Genomic DNA, 19,478 nt, shown 5'->3' with positions numbered 1-19,478 from the left:
AACTGTCCAGCGCCTCGGGACGTCCTCCCGACGTGAAGGGCGCTCTATAAATGGAATCTTGTCGTTGTCCATCACTGGTTGCCGGGGAGACAGAGCCCGAGGGGGAGAGGGGGAGCGGGAGGACAGAGAGGAACGCGGCGGCGGCGGCGGCGGCGGGAGGTCAGTCACTGCGCACACGGGACTCTCCGCCTCTGTGACATCACAATCACAGCCACAGCCCGGGACACAGACCCCGGAAACTACAGCTCCCGGCATGCCTCGCGGCTCAGCGCCCGCTGGTGACGCGAGTCGGGCCGCGCGGGGCAGCCTGGGAGCTGTAGTCGGAGGGTGAAAGGGACAGATCCATCGACCCACAGCCACTGTCTGTCTGTCTCTCTCACACACACACACACACACACACATGTCCTCTCTCTCTCTCTCTGCCTCTGTCTCTGGTCATCAGAAATCACAGCCACTCACATATACACACTCACAATCACACACTCACTGGGACACACACACACACTCACATATACACACTGACAATCACACACTCACTGGGACACACACACACACACACTCACATATACACACTCACAATCACACACTCACTGGGACACACACAAACACTCACATATACACACTCACAATCACACACTCACTGGGACACACACACACACTCACATATACACACTCACAATCACACACTCACTGGGACACACACACACACTCACATATACACACTGACAATCACACACTCACATATACACACTCACAATCACACACTCACTGGGACACACACAAACACTCACATATACACACTCACAATCACACACTCACTGGGACACACACACACACTCACATATACACACTGACAATCACACACTCACTGGGACACACACACACACTCACATATACACACTCACAATCACACACTCACTGGGACACACACAAACACTCACATATACACACTCACAATCACACACTCACTGGGACACACACACACACTCACATATACACACTCACAATCACACACTCACTGGGACACACACACACACTCACATATACACACTCACAATCACACACTCACTGGGACACACACACACACTCACATATACACACTCACAGGGACACACACACTCACATATACACACTCACCATCACACACTCACAAATACTCTCACATACACAAATACACACAGAAACACCGCAGTCTCTGTTTCTCTGTGTTTCTGATCAGAATATAACAATAATAATAATACTTTGCATTTGATATATCGATTGATCACATCTTCGAGACGTCTCAAAGTCCATAACGAAGCTCTTCCCCGGATACTCGGTAATGTGTAGTGACTTTATATTTTGTGGGCGAAAAGCAGCAGCAGCAGAACGTGAGTGCGACACGAATAGTCATGGAGTAAGTGACAAAATTATTATTATTATTTTGAAGGGTCTATATCCCTCCCGGAAAGCCGATCCTCATTCGACGAACAACCTGGATTCTACTTTGCTGTCAGGTAAACAGAGACGTGTGGAGCACACGGTGAGAGTCAAATTTCAGTCGTGTTTCAGACCATAAGTGGCCTGAGAGCTGCCGCTTGCCTGTCCAGCAGGAGGGAACCCACAGGAGGAAATGGAACACAAAAGAGTAGAAATGAGAACTAACATAGTAAAGATCAAAATAGAAAGCAGAAAATTAACCCATAGATTATTGAAGTGCTTTTTATAGTGAATACTTATTGTGGATCCTATATTACCTGAAGACTAGGTGTTTGCTCATGTGCCGAGCACAGGTCAGCAGGTAAAGTGTTCACAGATTCATGTTGGAATGTGTGACCATTTTCATATTTTATTGAATATTTATAACCTTTGTTGCTGAAACTATCTCAACACAGTTGAAGTCTTAAAATCGATGTCGGAAATTTATAGTTGCAGGAACTTGTCAGATGACTGGAGTTGATTATGTGAGAGGCACCACTCCCTTTTATTGAGAGTCAGGTTTCAGAAAAGTTTCGGATGACAAACAGTCTGAGAGTTACCGCAGGAGGGTTAGGTTGCAGCTGGTTCTGGAGACTGAGAGGTGAGGAGATAGAACATATCCTATTGGAGTGGTTCCGGTTGGTGGGGTGGGGTGGGGGGGATAAGCAGAGTTTGAAGCCCAACTGGGTCTAATATGTCCTGTTTGGCAATGGAATATGATAATATAGTTAAGGTGATGGTCTCTAGTCGTTGGTCCGCAGTATTGCAGGGAACTGCTGTTGATAGTACAGCCCTGCCTGGCTCACTTGGAAGGGCAGACCTATAAGACCATAAGACGTAGGAACAGGAGCAGGCCATTCGGCCCCTCGAGCCTGCCCCGCCATCTAATAAGATCAGGGCTGATCTTCTAACCTAATTCAATTTACCCGCCCTATCCCCATATCCTTTAATCCCTCTATCCTTTAGAAATCTATCAATCTCAGTTTTGAATATGTTCAAGGGCTGAGCATCGAGAACCTTCTGGAGTGGAGAATTCCACTAATTTACTACCCTCTGAATGAAGAAATGTTTCCTCAACTCAGTTTGAAAAGGCTGAGCCTTAATCTTGAGACTATGACCCCTAGTTTCAGATTCTCCAACCAGAAGAAATGGCATCTACCCCGTGAAGACCCTTAAGCATCTTACAGGTTTCTATAAGATCACCTCTGAACTCTTCTATATTCTGGAGAATATAGGCCTAGTTTCCTCAACCTATCCTCATAGGTCAACTCCCTCTTCCCAGGAACCAACCTAGTGAATCTACGCTGCACCCCTCAAAGACAAGTATGTCCTTTCTTAAATAAGAAAGTTATTTGAACTACACGCAATATTTTAGGTGCCGTCTCACCCAGGCCTTATACAACTGCAGCAAAACTTCCCTACTCTTGTATTTAACCTTTTTGCAATGAACGCCAACGTGGCATTAGCCTTTCTAATTGCTTCCTGTACCTGCACACTAACTTTTTGTAACTGCTGTACAAGGACACCCAAATCCCTCTGAACACTAACCCTACCTTGTCCTTCCTAGAAGATAATCCACCTTTCACTGGTGGCAGTGAATGATCCCATTCAGCTCCTGTTAACCCTGCAACACTGTGACAGACACCCGGGTGACATAGAGAAATCCAAGCTCCACTTCAAAGCACAAATAAGGTTTTTGATAGTAATTTGATGCAGAGAAAAATAATGTGACCCTGTCTTCAAACTGCAGCTCCTGCTCTTCCCTCGAGTGTATAAAGTGCTCTGCGGGGCTGGAGTCCTGCTCCCTCGCTGAGACTAATTACATCTCCCTTACCACGGAGAGGCTGCTTGTCTGAACGTCACTGTTACCCGGAGGTAACTTAAATTACCTCCGGGTAATTTAAATGGTATAAATGCAGGTTGTTGTCCTTCTTAATGTGAGGATTTTTTGTCTATTCACAAAATATACAATCAATTGACTTTACAGTGTATTCTGTGAAGGGCTTTGAGAAGTTTTGCTGACATGATAAGGCGCTGTGTCAAATGTAAGGATTACTATATTAACTTTCTCTCTACTGAGAGTCACAAATAATTTAGTGCAGCGCTGATAGCTTGCAGGTGTTTGGTCAAGGAAAACCCCTCTCGCCTCAGGGCTTCAGCAGCTGTGAGGTGCTGTGGGTGCGGTAGGTCTTGTCTCTCACCAGAGCCATCTCCACTTGCCCTGGGATCCAAGATGGGGTCCACAGAATCATGATACACAAAAGCTTGGATAAGACGGGCAAAGGACGTCCCTGAAGTGGCCCTGACCCTCATGGCCACCTGCGTGTGTGACTATGAGTGTGTATTGTGTGTGCGTGTGTGTGACTGTGTGTGTGGTGCTGTGTTTGTGAGGCTGGGATGTGTGTGTATGTATGTTGTGTGTGAGACGTCTGTGTGTTTGTGTGAAAGGGTGTATGTGTCTGTGTGCGAAGCTGTGCTGGGCTTCTCCCTGCAGCCGGGGTTAAGAAAGATGGGCTGGTTGGTCTGCCACAGCCAGAGCCATAGCTCCTGTCCTTGCTCGAGAAATTCCTGGAAACCCATCACCGTGATCAGCCAGGGGTCTGACACACACGAAAATCCATCACCTTGATCAGCAATGTGTCTGATGTACGTGGAAATCCATCACGTGGAGTCCTGTAGCTCAGTGGTTAGAGCGCTCGCTTTGAAAGCGAGAGACCCGAGTTCAATTCCAGGCAGAGGGTGAAACCTTGGGCAAGTTTCCTTACTCCACACAGAGCCTAATAATAATCCCTCCAAAACCAAAAACAATAATAAATTGGTCATTTTCAATCTACGACTGTTTGTGGGACATTGCTGTGCGCAATTGGCTGCCGCGTTCGCCCACAAATATACAGTCAATTCATATTACAGTGTGTTCTGTGAAGCGCTTTGGGAAGTCCTCCCGACGTGAAAAGCACTATATAAAATGCAAGGATTATTATTATTATTATTATCACTGTAATCAGTCGGGTGTCTGACACACGTGGAAATCCGTCACTGCTAATTTTCCTTTCTGCAAAACTGCAAATATAGTAAATTTACATAAACCAAAGAAGGTGTCTGGTCAGGGTAAGGATTGTACAAATGAAATGTGTGGTGACTGTTCCTGAACTGTTTAAGGAGGTGAAAAAAAATGTTGGTTTGTGTGGCAATCCCTCAGTGGCAGGGTGTGGCTATGATTTACTGCCAGATAGTATCTGCTGGACTGTGACCAGGTGTGTTATTACCTGTACAGCCCAGAAAACTGAAGGTACATCACTGAGAGGCTCGAGAACCAGAGGCAGGAACTGCCACCCAGGCAGCGGGGAGACAAGACGGTGAGTCTCATTAAATCTGATTGTGGCTGAAATGAATCAGTAAAGTTACTGCAGGTTTTAAGCACTTGAAAACATGAGTGAAACAATATAAATGCTAATGTATCTTCATGGTTAGAGCACTCGCCTCGCAATAGAGAGAAGCCGGGTTTGAGTCCCAAACAGTGCGAAGTGTTAGGCAAGTTTCCTTACTCCACACGCCTCTGTTTACCTCGCAGTAAGCAGAAACCCGGCTGAGAGTCAATTGACGGATCACTTTTCCGGGGTTAATAATCATTTCAAAATAAAAAAGTAAATAATAACTGGGCTACTCAATCCACGACTATTTGTGGGACGTTGTCCGCAACTGGCTACCACGATTTGCCCACAAAATACATAGACAATTCAATTTACAGTACAAGTATATCCTGTGTAGCACTTTGGTATGCATTGACCACCTGTCTCTGCAAGGAGAGACTGCAAATCCCACGCCAACAATCTATCTTTGGGATTTCCATGTGTAGGTGGGATGTGCGGAAATCTGAGTTTGGTTTCGACACTGTTCAGCGTGTTGATAATTTCTCGGCAACCGGCTGACCAAAATAAAAACAATTCTATTCAGATTCAAACCACACTGCTGTTGATTCCTCCGAGACACTAACCAGATGAAGGGAGTTGTATTGTTGGTGCTACTATTGTTCTGGTGTCTACTCTGAGTCTTCTCATTTCGTGGGTGACTCCCCACAGCTAATGTAACGCTGGTTTATGGCTCATCCCTCTAACCCTAAGGATCAGTCTGCTCAGAATCTGGAGACGGTGTAGAGAAGCTGGAATTGAATGCTTCTCACTTGATTTCACCCTGTGGGAAATCAGACTATTATGTTTCAGTCTACAATCGTACCCACCGGATGCCGCCATTTTCTTTCTCTTTCCCCACAAGTAGAAATGATTTTTTGATAAAATGGTTCTCATGTTGTTGACTTTTAAGGACCTCAATGAAACCGGAACTAACTTCCTGGTCGCAAGTCCAGAGTCCAAACCCCAGTTACATTAACTAAAAATATTCATATAAGTCAACATTGCATATTGGCTTTGATAACGTTTCACTGACTATTACACAAATGAGGTTCAAAGAGCATGAACAGCAGATTGGACACATTGTGGAGTCCTATAGCTCAGTAGTTAGAGCACTCACCTTTGCAAATGAGACAACTGGGTTCAATTCCAGACAGGGCGAAACTTTGGGCAAGTTTCCTTACTCCACATCCTAACAATAATCCCTGCAAAATAAAATAGATAAATAATAAATTGGTCATTATCAATGCAGGACTGTTTGTGCGACACTGCTGTGTGCAATTGGCTGCCGGGTTTCACCCACAAATACACGGTCAATTCACTTTACAGTCTATTCTGTGAAGCGCTTTGTGATGTCTAGAACAAGTGAAAAGAGCTATATCAAATGGAAGGATTATTATTATTATTAGAGCACAACACTTTGAATTAGGCAGTTTACTGAAATAATCCGAAGAGATGGTTGAAGTTGGAGGTGGGAATTCCACATAGGTGTTAGTCCGACGATGGATAGAAAGCCTATTGTCTGGGGAAGAGAAATATTTACAACAACTTACATTTAAATAGCGACCCTCACATTAAAACCTCTTCTCCCCAGTTTTGTTTCAACCCACCCACCTTTTGTTTTACAATCTCCGCTTTTTGTTTTACGCCACTGTCACCTCTTTAACCCATCAACTAACACATTCTCTCCCTTTGTCTTCTTTTCTGTCTTCTTTGTTGTCCTTGACCTGCCTCCCACTCTCAACTTGTCCTTAGAAACCTCTCCCTCCCAACAGGCCCTAGCTCTGACGAAGTGTCCTAGACACAAAACGTTGACTCACTTTCCTTTCTCCATAGATGCTGCCTGCCCTGCTGAGTTTTCCCAGCTCTTTCTGTTATTGTATAACACAAGCAAACTTGCCTAAGGTTTCGCGCTGACCCACTCGGCTAACAAAGTCCTCTCGTTTACGAGGCGAACGCTCTAACCGCTGAGTTACAGGACTGCTGCCGTTTGCTACAGGTATGCGCTCATCTCAGCTTTCCTTTGTTTAAGAGATTTTGCACATATTCCACTTACTCTCATATTGACACACAAAGACACACAGTGTAAGAGAGAGTGTGTGACCAATTTATTATTGTTTTGCTTTCTTGAGGGATTATTATCATGTGTGTGACAGAGAACATGAAAGAAACTGTATGAGAGAGAGTGAGTGCGCGTGAGAGAGAGCGTGTGAGACAAAACATGTGAGACAGTACATGTGTGTCAGAGCAAGGGAGACAGAGCGTGTGAGACAGATTTTGTGGGACAGAGAGTGTGTGAGAGAGAGCTTGTGCGAAAGTGCATCGTAGAGAGCGCGGTTATGTGAGAGAGCTTGTGAGACAGTGCCTGCGAGGCAGTGTGTGAGATTGTGCCTGAGTGCGAGTGCATGAGAGACTGTGCATGAGAGAGCGCGTGTGCGAGATTGTGAGGGAGTGCGAGAGTGCGTGAGAGAGAGTACGTGAGAGAGAATGCGTGAGAGTGAATTCGAGAGAGGGAGTGCGTGAGAGACTGTGTGAGTATGAAAGATTGTGTGAGTGAGAGAGAATGTGAGACGGTGCGAGGGTGTGAGCGTGTGAGAGTGCAAGAGTTCGTGAAAGAGAGTTTGTGAGATAGAGTGTGTGAGACAGTGCGGTGCGTTACAAGAATGCCTCATAATGGGTGTGTGAGAGACTTTGCTTGAGAGAAAGTGCATGTGAGAGAGTGTGTGATTGAGAGAGTGTGCGTGAGAGAGAGTGCATGTGAGAGAGTATGTGATTGAGAGAGTGTGCGTGAGAGAGAGTGCATGAATGCGTGAGAGAGAGTTTGTGAAAGAGAATGTGTGAGAGAGTGCATGAGTGAAATAGCATGAGAGAGAGTTTGTGAGAGAGAGTGCATGAGAGCATGAGATAGCATGAGAGAGAGTGCTTGAGAGAGGGAGCATGAGAAAGAGAGAGTGTGTGAGAGCGTGAAAGAATAGGTGTGAGTGAGAGAGAGAATGTGTGAGAGTGTGCGTCAGTGTGAGAGTGCTCCAGTGAGTGAGTGTGTGTGAGAATGCTTTTGTGAGAGGGAGGGGGAGGTGATCGTAAGCACGATCAAAATGGAGGTCTTTGTAAGGGATTTGAAGTTGGGAGGGCAGGGGCAATGCAGAGAAATTTGGGGAAAGTGTTCCCGAATTTCGGGGTGAAGCGGATGAAGGCACGGCCACCAATGGCGGAATAGACTGCACAAGGGCCAAACAGGAGGCTGGAACCAACCAAGTGGAGGCAGCAGTGGTGGGATGGGGCATGAGAGAGGGCATGAAGGGATTTGAAAATCAGTGAGAGGGTCGTGAAGCCGATGCGTTCAGTAATTGGGAGGTAGTGGAATCTGGCAAAGACTGGTCCGATGGGAGTACAGAGTTTTTTTGCCTTTGATATGAGCTGCCCTTTCTTGTCTACCTCGCAGAACTGAAATACTTCAAGCCTGGATGGAAGCCAGGAAGAGGGAGACAGCGAGCAAGAAAAGCAAGGAGGTATCGAGCTAAATGTTAAACAATCATGACATTGAATTCTACCACGGAAACACGCTGTTTGGCCAAGCTTGTCCATGCTCATGTGTTTATTCGACATGCTTCTCTCTCCATCCAGTCTTCACTTCCTCCATTCTATTCCCTTCTTTCTCACTTGTCTACCTCGCTTAATTTTAATAAAAAATCTAAAATTATATTTGTAAAGCGCCTTTCAAGTTAGTAGTATGTCCGAAGGCACTGGACAGTGAGGGATTTGGACCCGAGATGGGGGATCAGGATTGGGGAGGATGGAGGGAAGGGAGGAGGTAGTGGTTGAAGGCTTCGTCGGAGGAGCCAAGGGAAGGAGCGAGGCAAAGGGAGTATGGTGTGGAGTTCCAGATGGTGGGGCCAGAGAGGCTGAAGGTGCGGCTGCCGATGGTGCAGAGTATGGGGTGGGGAATGTGGAGCAGCCAGGACTGCTGAGTGTAGGGAAAGGACATCTTGATATGGGATCAACAGGTCACACAAGTAGGGAGGGGCAAGACCCTGAAAGGCCTTGAAAGCCAGGAGGAGGATTTTAGACTCTGTCCTCTGAGAAATGAGACAGTGAAGCTGGGCGAGGGTGGGAATGATCATGGAGCCGGATGCGGGAGAGGATACAAATTGCAGCTTGTGGAGGGAATAATTGGGAAAGCTGACAAGTGTGGAATTGGCGTACATAAGCCTAGATATAATGAATGCCCTCATGAGTGTTTCCGCAGCCTGATAGGTGAGGCAGTGGCAGAGCCGGGGGATGTTACGTAAGGCATAACAGGTCATGGCGTGGATATGGGGTAGAAAGCATAGTTGAGAGTCAAACAAGATACCAAAGTTCCAGGAATGGCTCCTTGAGGTGGATTTGCATCCCTGGATATTAATGCTGTCAGTGCTAGATTTGTGGAGGTGCTGACAGGAGCTAATCTGGAGTGCGTCAGTCTTGTTGGCTTTTAACTGAAGAAATTTAGCTCTCTTCGAGGATTGATGTCTGCCAGACATTCTGACAGGAGCACAGTGGTCCTGGAGTCGAGAGAGCAGGGATAGAGATAAATTTTGTTGTCATCTGCATACATGTGGGTGTCATCCGTATATTATGGGATCTAAAGGCATCCCATTTAGATCCCATAGTAACTATCTCATGCTTGCATTCCCTGCTAATGGATTTCCCAACAAGTAGGAACAGCCTGTATTTGCTAACCTTATTAAATCATTTTATAATTTTAAATCCCTCTATTAGGTCCCCTCTTGAGCAAAATGGGACCACATCTGAAGGGTGGCACCTCTTACAATGCAACTCACCCCCAGCACTTCACTGGAGTTTCAGCTTCACTTGGGTTTCAAGTCCTGGTTTGCAGATGCGAGAGTGAGACAGACCGATCCAGACTGGCACATGCTTATGATGTTCTTCCCTGTTCTTACGTTCTGTATTTCAGAGCCAAACGGAGAGCTCACCCATCCCGTCAGGATCAGCTGAGGATGGAGGTGACCACACAAGACACTTGACTGAAGCCACAGGTTCAGCAAAGGAAGAGAGCAGTCTGGTTAAAAGAGGAGCAGTCTCAGTTGGTGAAACTAATGATTGCAAAACATCTAAAAAAGGTATTCTTCCTGCAAAAATCTAAACAGAAAGATTGAGCGCAGAGCGATTTGTCCCATTGTGCCTTTGCCAACACTGACTCTGTGTTTCTATTCTGCCATTAATCTCAGTTTTCAATCCCAAGGAATGGAATGTTATCAGAAACTGTCCTGAACCGGGTCAAGCCAATATAGCTTTACATTCTGCTAACTATTAGTCCCCTCTCAGCTCTCCATTCAAAGCAAAGAACTCCATCCATGCCTTAGTAATTAGCTGGCCATACCATGAATGATTATCGACAGGACACAAATAAAAAGCCTTGAAAACATTAAGCATCGTAAATATAATCTTACAGAGGCATGTAACCCCTAGCAGATCGGGCCCAGACAGTGTTGCATTCAGGGCAATGAACAGAATAAAATCCATTTATTCTATTCAGCCCACTTTTAATAAAGGACCGGACAACAGAGGAATAAAATAAATTCAGAACCACATGCTATGACAATTCTTTACTTGATATGAAATACAACATTTGTTAGTTCAAATATCACAATAACAGACAGGTTAATAGCATCAACAAGTGTCCATATCAAAGTAACAGACCCAATAGTCAGTCAGTCCATAAATCTTTTGAATCTTTGCTTTTTTGGTGGAGTCAGTTGGTAAAAGTCCTGAACGGCAAAAGTCTTGCATTAGCCGAAAAGAGAAAGTCTCTTGCTTCGGGCCCGCAATCTCTTGCTTGGGATATTGATCACTAGGTCAAAATTGATGATGGACAGCTCAGCTGTGACTTTAATGGACAGTTGTTATACATTACTAATTCTTCTCGACGGTTGTTTTACATTGTAATTATTCTCCTCCCGTTACGTTTCAATCGATTTCAGACCTTCAGCAATTTGTGCAGTTTGCTTCTTCTTGAAATTACTGTTAACCAAAGTTGATGAAAGGATGGAAACAGTCTATGTCAAAAGGTTTTTAAACCCAAAGACAACACATTTGCTTCACCACTTCATAACGTCTCATGAAAAGATGGCTCTTGTGTGGACAGCATCTGATTTGCTCTGTCCAATGCTGAACAAAGTATAGTTCGACGACACATCTTTCATATTCGCTTTTCCACAGACCGGATAAGAATAAATAATCTTTATTTTCTCAGGTACATGAAACAATTATACACATAAAAAAATGCAATCTGCAGAGATGTCATTACACCTTCAGATTGTTCTTGTTATTGTTATAGAAGAACATGAATTGTAATAAAACTTGAATCGTTATAGAAAATATCTTTAACACAAACTTGAATTTGTTACGGGGCAAAACATTTTCAACTTCCTCATCGATCACAAAACAATAATTTAAAAATTATCAAACATCTTCAACAATCATAATCAAGTAATCTTGACATTTTTCTGGTTACATCATAGTTTTTAACCATTAATCAAAATAGCGTTGAATAATTATAATCATTTCTAACCATTGATTGAAATAATTATTTTGATACATGGGTTAACATATATCTACAATTTCAGTTATGAAGCAGGATCACAACAACATTTAATATCTCATAAAGGTTAACATAACATAGCATGTAGGAGCAAGCGTAGGCCATTCGGCCCTTCGAGCCTCTGTCCCACCATTCAATCATGGCTGACCTTCTAATCTAACTCCAGCTAATAACCTGACCCTGCCTTATCCCCATATCCCTTAATCCCTTTTACAATAAGAAATCTATCTATCTCAGTCTTCAATATGTTCAAGGACTGAGCGTCAATAGCCCTTTGGGGTAGTGAGTTCCATACATTCACTGCCCTTTGAGTGAAGAAGTTCTTCCTCAATTAGTGCGAAAGGGCTGCCTCTGATTTTAAGGTTGTGACCCCTGGTTTTAGTTTCTCCAACCGGGGAAACAATCTCCCACTATCTACTCTATAATGCCCTTTGATGATCTTATAGGTTTCTATAAGATCCGCTCTAATTCTTCTGTATTCTAGAGAATATAGGCCCAAATTGGTCAGCCTATCCTCGTAACTCATCCCCTTCATCCCTGGTACTAACCGAGTAAATCTACGCTGCACCCCCTCCAAGGCAACTACATCCTTAAATGAAGAGACCAAAACTGAACACAGTATTCCAGGTGTGGTCTCACCAGGGCCCTAGACAGTTGCAGCAAGACTTCCCTACTCTTATACTCTAATCCTTTCATAATGAATGCAAACATACCGTTCGCCTTCCTAATTGCTGCTGCACCTGCAGACTAACTTTCTGTGATTGGTGTACAAGGACACCCAAGTCCCTCTGGACGCTAACACATTCCAATCTCTCCCCTTCTAAAAAATAACCCGCTCTACTGTATTTTCTACCGAGGTGGATGACTTCGCACTTCCCTACATTATACTTCATCTGCCACTTACCTGCCCACTCACCTAACCTATCTATGTCTCACTGCATTTTTTTAATGTCATCGTCTGTGTTGACACTTCCTCCTAGTTTTGTGTCATCCGAGAATTTAGATATATTAGCTTCGATGTCCTCATCAAGATTGTTGATGTAGATGGTAAATAGCTGAGGCCAAAGGACTGATCCTTGTGGCACTCCACTAGTCACATCCCGCCAATCTGAAAAGGACCCGTTTATCCCTACTCTTTGTTTCCTACCCGTTAACCATTCCCCAATCCACGTTAATATGCTCCCCCCAATTCCATGGGCCCTTATCTTTTGGACTAACCTTTTATGCGGCACCTTATCGAATGCCTTCTGGAAGTCCAAATAGACCACATCCACTGATTCACCCTTATCTAGTTTACTGGAAATATCCTCAAAAAACTCTATGAGATTTGTCAAACATGACTTCCCTTTTGTAAAGCCGTGTTGACTCGGCCTAATTATATTGTACCCTAAATACCGCACTACCACATCCTTAATCAATGATTCTAAAAATTTTCCTATCACTGATGTGAGACTAATCGGCATATAGTTCCCCATCTTTTCCTTTCCACCTTTTTTAAACAGTGGTGTGACATTTGTGATCTTCCAATCCATGGGGACTGTTCCAGAACCCAAGGAATTGTGGAAGATCATACATAAGGCCTCCACTATCTCATAAGCTCCTCTTTTAAAACCTTGTGATGCAAGCCATCCGGACCAGGGGATTTGTCACTATTTAGTGCTAACAGTTTCCTGAGCACCAATTCTCTACTCTTGAAAATTTCCCTAAGTTGCTCCCTGTCCTTATCCCTTTGGTGAATCCCTATTGTTGGTAGACTTGTTGTGTCTTCTCGGGTGAAGACAGATGCAAAGTACCCATTTAGGGACTCTGCCATGTCCTTGTCCCCCATTACAACTTCTCCTGTCTCTGACTGTAGTGGACCTACATTTACCATCACAGCCTATTCCTCTTAATATATTAGTAAAAACTTTTACAATCAGACTGAATGTTCCTCATACTCCTTTTTCTCGCTCTTAATGAGTTTTTTAGTTTTATTTTGCTGGTTTCTAAAACTCCCAATCTCCAGATTTGTTTTTTTTGGCAGTTTTATAAGCCTTTTCTTTTAATTTGATGCTTTCCCTAACTGCTCTAGTTGCCACGGATGAATTGCTTTCCCTGTGGTGCTCTTATTCCGCAAGGGAATATGTGATCGCTGAGAATTATGCACTACATCCTTAAATATTTGCCACTGTTGGTTTACATTTTTACCTCTTAATCTTATTCTCCAATCTATTTTACCTAAATCTTTCCTCATACCTACAAAATTAGCCCTATTTAAATTCAGAATACTTTCCTCGGATTTACCTTTATCCCTCTCTAACTTAATGCAGAGTTCAATCATATTGTGATCACTCTGCCCGAGAGGATTCTTAATACCTACACTGCCAACTCGCCCTGTTTCGTTACACAAAACAAGGTCTAGGATGGTCTGTCCCCTAACTCTTCTTCTGACCTACTTTTGCTGATTGGGTTTTCCCAATTTATGTGGAGATTGAAATCACCCACTATTATCGCTTTACCTTTCCTTCATGCTCCACTGATTTCTTGATTGATACCCTGTGCTATATTGTGATCGCTGTTTGGTGGTCTATAAACCACTCCCATTAATATTTTCTGTCCTTTATTATTTTTTATTTCCACCCATATTGTCTCAACCTCCTGGTCATCGGATTTCAGATCCTTCCTCTCCACTGCTTTTATTTTATCAGTATCAGTTAATTCAGTATTTCCCCTCAGCTCTGGCACTGGAGTGTTAACACTGAACAGCCCACAAAAATGGCACTAACTTAAATTGTAGAATAGCCTGGAGTTGCGAGAACTTTCAGGATTCTGTACACACTATGATTCTCAATGCTGCTCTTTTTTGATTTTCTCAACAGGAGCCCGAACTGGAAAGGGTTTGAGCACCAAACACAACCAAGTGAGTGGAGGAGAGGCCTGGAGCAGCAGATACGGTTTGAGAAAGAGGGAGAGAAGAAATTACACCGAGGAAAGGGATCTTCCTGACGATCATTACTTGTGTATGTAAAAAACAACCTGAGTTTCTCAGCATAAAATATTCCAGTGTAGAATCGCGCAGATGTCAGCCTGGCTCAGATAGTTGCCCTCTGGCCTCTGAGTCAGAAGATTGTCGGTTCGAGACCCCACATTGTGGACAATGAGTTCACAGTCTAGGCTGACACTGCAGCACAGTGCTGGGGAGAGGGATCGCCTCAGTGTCTGTGCCCGTTCAGGTGGACGTTACTTCTTTTTATGCCCATGACATATCCCGGAGAATGCATGGAGGTGTTCATTTATATTTTATTCAAAAAAGTTTGACAATAATCCTTGCGTTTCATACACATCATCTTATCTCATCATCGAAACGTCTCACAGTGATTCAAAAAATTCACAATCCAATACAGATTTGCATTGATATACCTTTCCTCAGGAGGATGTCCCAAGGCGCTTGATTGCTGTGGTTTGGGGTAAGAGCCAAGAGTGTTTGGGAGGGGAATCAGACCGGAAGCACCGTCACAGAGGAAGGAGTGAGTAGGAGGAAGTCCGGGATTGAGTCTACGAATTGGACTCTTTCCACTGAGCTCCTGTTAACCCTACAAGCCAAAGCTCTAATGGGGAGGGTGGTCAAGCAGCAGTATAGCTTCCACACTGCTACCCATGGCAAGCTAATTGGTTTGAACTGGTTAATTCTGGCAGTTACCCCCTCAACACTCCCACACAACCTCTTGCTAACCTGCACCTCCTACTCTTCGGAATTTCATTATACAGATGCGACCTTCTAAAGGAGCTTTGAGAAATTTGACATTATTGGCATTATTAGACACAAAAAAATATTATTGTGTATTTGGTAAGGTTGCGCACACACTATGGAAGTTTCAGCCCATCGTGAGTGGTGGCTTTGCATTTCCCATGACAGTCCCATTTGTCACTGTCATGAGAAATGACTGTAATTGCTCAAAATCGACATTTTCAGGGTTCCAGGTCTGGCTAAGTAATGTGGATACAAGACACGTGTCAGGACTTTGCTATCACAGTCCAGGCTACTCACAGCCCATTTGCTGGGGCGAAGAGTGTTGCATTGTCAAAGGCTCTGAGCTTTTAAGCTAAAATCCCTCTTTGCCTCTTCAGAAAGAAGTGATCCTACAGGACTATTGGAAATTTTATGTAGCCCCCTGTCAAGTCATCAAGACGTCCCAAAGCGGTTTACAGGATTTTACTGTGAAGTGCAGAGACTGAAGCAGCTAATTTGCATGCAGCAATGTCTCCCAAACAGCCAAGAAGTAATTGTCGAATTTTACTTGGGATATTTGAGTTGCTCAGATCTGCAGTGCACTGTCTTAAAGGATGGTGGATGCAGATTCGATAACAAGTTTCAAAAGAGAAGTGGATAGATATTTGTATAGAAGGATTTGCAAGGCATTTATGAGATCGTGGGGGAGTGAGATTAATTTATGAGAGCGTGGGGGAGTGAGATTAGATCTTTCAACAGCTGGCACAAGCACGATGGGCTGAATGGCCTCCTTCTGTGCTGTACAGTTCTGTGATTCTATATTGTCAGCCATGATTTTATGGGTAAGAGAGAAGCACTCTTCTCTTTTGGAATCGTGTTGTGGGAACTTTAACGCACAACAAATGTTGAGGCCTGGCCGGACAGCTCAGTTTAACACCTCATCTGAAGGACGGCAGCTCCAAGAACACAACACATCCCCTGCATTAAAATAAGACCTGGCCAATCGTCCTCCAGAGTAATCACTCACCGACTCACCTCATGGATGTTTGCGGGAAGTGGCTGTGGAAAAAAATTGACACCGACAAAAACTGATCTGCGTGAAAGGCCCTGTATCAATCCGAGTTGCTGTTCTTGACCACAACACTTGGACATTAATTACTGTGAAGCATTTTAGAGTGTTTTCACTTGATCGGGTACTGTACAAATGCAAGGATTAATTCAGAATTGGTCAAAAAGCAATTCCTAAGGAAAATAATAATAATCCTTGCATTTGATATAGCGCTTTTCACATCTTCCAGATGTCTCAAAGCGCTTCACTGAATATACTGTAAAGTGAATTGACTGTACATTGTGGGCAAAATGCGGCAGCCAATTGCGCACAGCAGTGTCCCACAGTCGTAGATCGAAGTGACCAATTTATTATTGCTCTCATTTTATTGAGGGATTATTATCAGGAATTATTATCAGTAAGCGACCTTGCCCAAGATTTTGCCATGCCGGGAATTGAACCCAGGTCTCTCGTTTCTGAGGAGAGTGCTCTATTCTTTGAACTACAGGACTCTGCATATGCTGCTGACACAGATCTTCCTTTTCTGCCAACAGCTCGCAAAGTGGATGAGTGTGACTCCCAAGCTCACCCTCATTCGAACATTGTGTTATCTCATGCCAAGTTCCAGCAGAAAAACGGCAGAAGACATCCCATATTCCATCGAGACACATCAGCACAATCTGCTTGTAGGATAACTGTTTCTTCACGTCAGAGAAAATATCAGGGATCTATCACATGTATTGTTGCAGAAAAGGGGTTTACGAAAACGAGGTCTCTGCAGAGTCACCAACGATCGATCTCAGGAGCGAGACCTTATAAATGTGCCGAATGTGAAAAGAGTTTCTCAACGTCAAGCAGCTTCCATATTCACATCCGATCACACACAGGAGAGAAACCGTATAAATGTGGTGAATGTGGGAAGAGTTTCACAACATCAACCAACCTCCACGTTCACCATCGATTACACACGGGAGAGAAACCATACAAATGTGCTGAATGTGGAAAGAGTTTCACACAGTCAGGAGGCCTCCTACAGCACAAGCAATCACATACAGGAGAGAGACCTTATAAATGTACGGAATGTGAGAAGAATTTCACAACGTCAGGATCGCTTAAGATTCACTATCGATCACACACAGGAGAGAGACCGTATAAATGTGCTGAATGTGGGCAGAGTTTCACACAGTCAGGGGACCTCCAGGTACACCATCGATCACACACAGGAGAGAGACCGTATAAATGTGGCGTCTGTCAAATCAGTTTCAAAACGTCAGGGCCTCTCAAGGTACACCAGCGATCACACACAGGAGAGAGACTGTATAAATGTGCGGAATGTGGACAGAGTTTCACACGCGCAGGAGCCCTCCAATGTCACCAGCGATTACACACAGGAGAGAGACCATACAAATGTGTTCAATGTGGAAAGAGTTTTGCACAGTCGGGGAACCTCAAGTTACACCATCGATCACATACAGGAGAGAGACCGTATAAATGTACTGAATGCGGAAAGAGTTTCACACAGTCAGGGGACCTGAAGGTACACCAACGATCACACACAGGAGAGAAACCGTTTTCATGTGCTGAATGTGGGAAGAGATTCACAACATCAGAGAATCTCCAGATTCACCATCGATCACACACCGGAGAGAGACCGTATAAATGTAGCGAGTGTGGAAAGAGTTTCACAGCTCCAGGTCGTCTCCAGAGACACCAGCGATCACACACGGGAGCGAGACCGTATAAGTGTACTGAATGTGGAAAGAGTTTCACCATGAAACAGTGCCTCCATAAACACCAGAAAGTGCACACAGGAGAGAAAGTATAAATGTCTCGAATGTGGGAAGTGTTTGTTGGTTACAAGCTGGGGAACCATCATCTCCTGCAGTACCTCACTCACGCTGTTGTGCACATGTGAGTCTATCACCAGGGATAGTGAAATACAATTGCATGGTGAGAAATCAGAGCCAGTGTGTCCCCACTGACACAAGTCATGGACTCAACTGTTAAAGCTCACAACATGGGTTATAAGTCAAAAGGGACCGTCAACCCTTGTCTCTTATCACTAGGTTGGGGAATGCTTTCTGGTTCATTATCAACAGAAAAGGATGTGCTTACTGGTCTCTTACCATCAGATTGGGGAGAGGGGCTTCCTTTTTCATTACCAACAGAATGTGTTGTGTAATTGTTTATCACCTAACAGTTTAGTGTGTATTTTCTGGTTTAGATGGCTGTTTTACAGTTTATTATCAACAGAATGTTCTATGTTTTTTGCTTTTTCGCCAGCAGATTGTTGTGTGCTTGCTGGTCAATACTGGCAGAATGTAATCTGACTGAGATTTCACCATTATTGTGGATTGATAAAGAAAGCAATTTGATTGAAACAATTACTTGATGTGGTTATTGTCTCACAAGGAATATAACAGCATGAAGTGCGAGGAAAGGGGAGGATAACACGGGTTTGCAAGGCACAGCGGGGGTAGTGGTGGAGCCTGAGGAGAAGAAGGGAAGATAACTGAGAGAGTGTCAGTGAATTAGATATTCTGCATTGTTGCCCTGGTGTGGTCAGATTTTAAATCATGTTGTTGATGGTGGTGAGGGTCTTATTCAGATGGATGGGCTGAGGATCTTCATTCAGACAGTTTAACGATGCTCCAGCCAGAGCGTCACTGATTGCTGATTGCTGGAATAACCAGGGACGTGTTGTGTTGGAAATGTCACTATTTTTGATTGCATCACTGCTGAGAATTGGGAATGTGGCTGTTGAGTTGTTCTGTCTGTTAAGGGAGAGGGGAGGAGTGAGGGACAAACATCTGTTTGTTTTTCTCACTTGATGTCTCGCTTTGTCTGTCGGTCGGTCGGTCGGTCGGTCGGTCGGTCGGTCGGTCGGTCGGTCGGTCGGTCGGTCGGTCGGTCGGTCGGTCGGTCGGTCGGTCGGTCGGTCGGTCGGTCGGTCGGTCGGTCGGTCGGTCGGTCGGTCGGTCGGTCGGTCGGTCGGTCGGTCGGTCGGTCGGTCGGTCGGTCGGTCGGTCGGTCGGTCGGTCGGTCGGTCGGTCGGTCGGTCGGTCGGTCGGTCGGTCGGTCGGTCGGTCGGTCGGGTCTGTCCGTCTGTCCGTCTGTCTGTCACTTACATCTGGGTATATTTAAAGGCTTTCAAATCTCCAATATTTGAATGGGATTCTTCTGTGAGATTCACTCACCGTTTCTCTCTCTCTCCTCACTGGATATACTGTAAATTGTAGTGACTGGGTTGTGTTG

At 44.5% G+C, this 19,478-nt stretch overlaps 1 protein-coding gene across 1 annotated transcript; it reads left to right on the top strand.

Moving 5' to 3' along the window:
* Nucleotides 1–136: 136 nt before the first annotated feature.
* LOC103190914 (zinc finger protein 883-like) lies at nucleotides 137–18,604 on the top strand. The gene is given in 7 exon segments (XM_007911831.1): nucleotides 137–159; nucleotides 4,733–4,814; nucleotides 8,308–8,374; nucleotides 9,820–9,985; nucleotides 14,325–14,465; nucleotides 16,778–18,041; nucleotides 18,043–18,604. Coding segments are annotated over 5 exon segments (1,779 nt in total). The 5' UTR covers nucleotides 137–159; nucleotides 4,733–4,814; nucleotides 8,308–8,329; the 3' UTR covers nucleotides 18,206–18,604.
* The last annotated feature ends 874 nt before the right edge of the window (nucleotides 18,605–19,478 follow it).

The sequence above is a fragment of the Callorhinchus milii genome, unplaced genomic scaffold, assembly GCF_018977255.1.
Source record: "Callorhinchus milii isolate IMCB2004 unplaced genomic scaffold, IMCB_Cmil_1.0 Scaffold47, whole genome shotgun sequence".
Lineage (NCBI taxonomy): Eukaryota > Metazoa > Chordata > Chondrichthyes > Chimaeriformes > Callorhinchidae > Callorhinchus > Callorhinchus milii.
The sequence above is the reverse complement of the archived record's forward strand: the minus strand, read 5'-3'. Positions and strand labels throughout refer to the sequence as shown.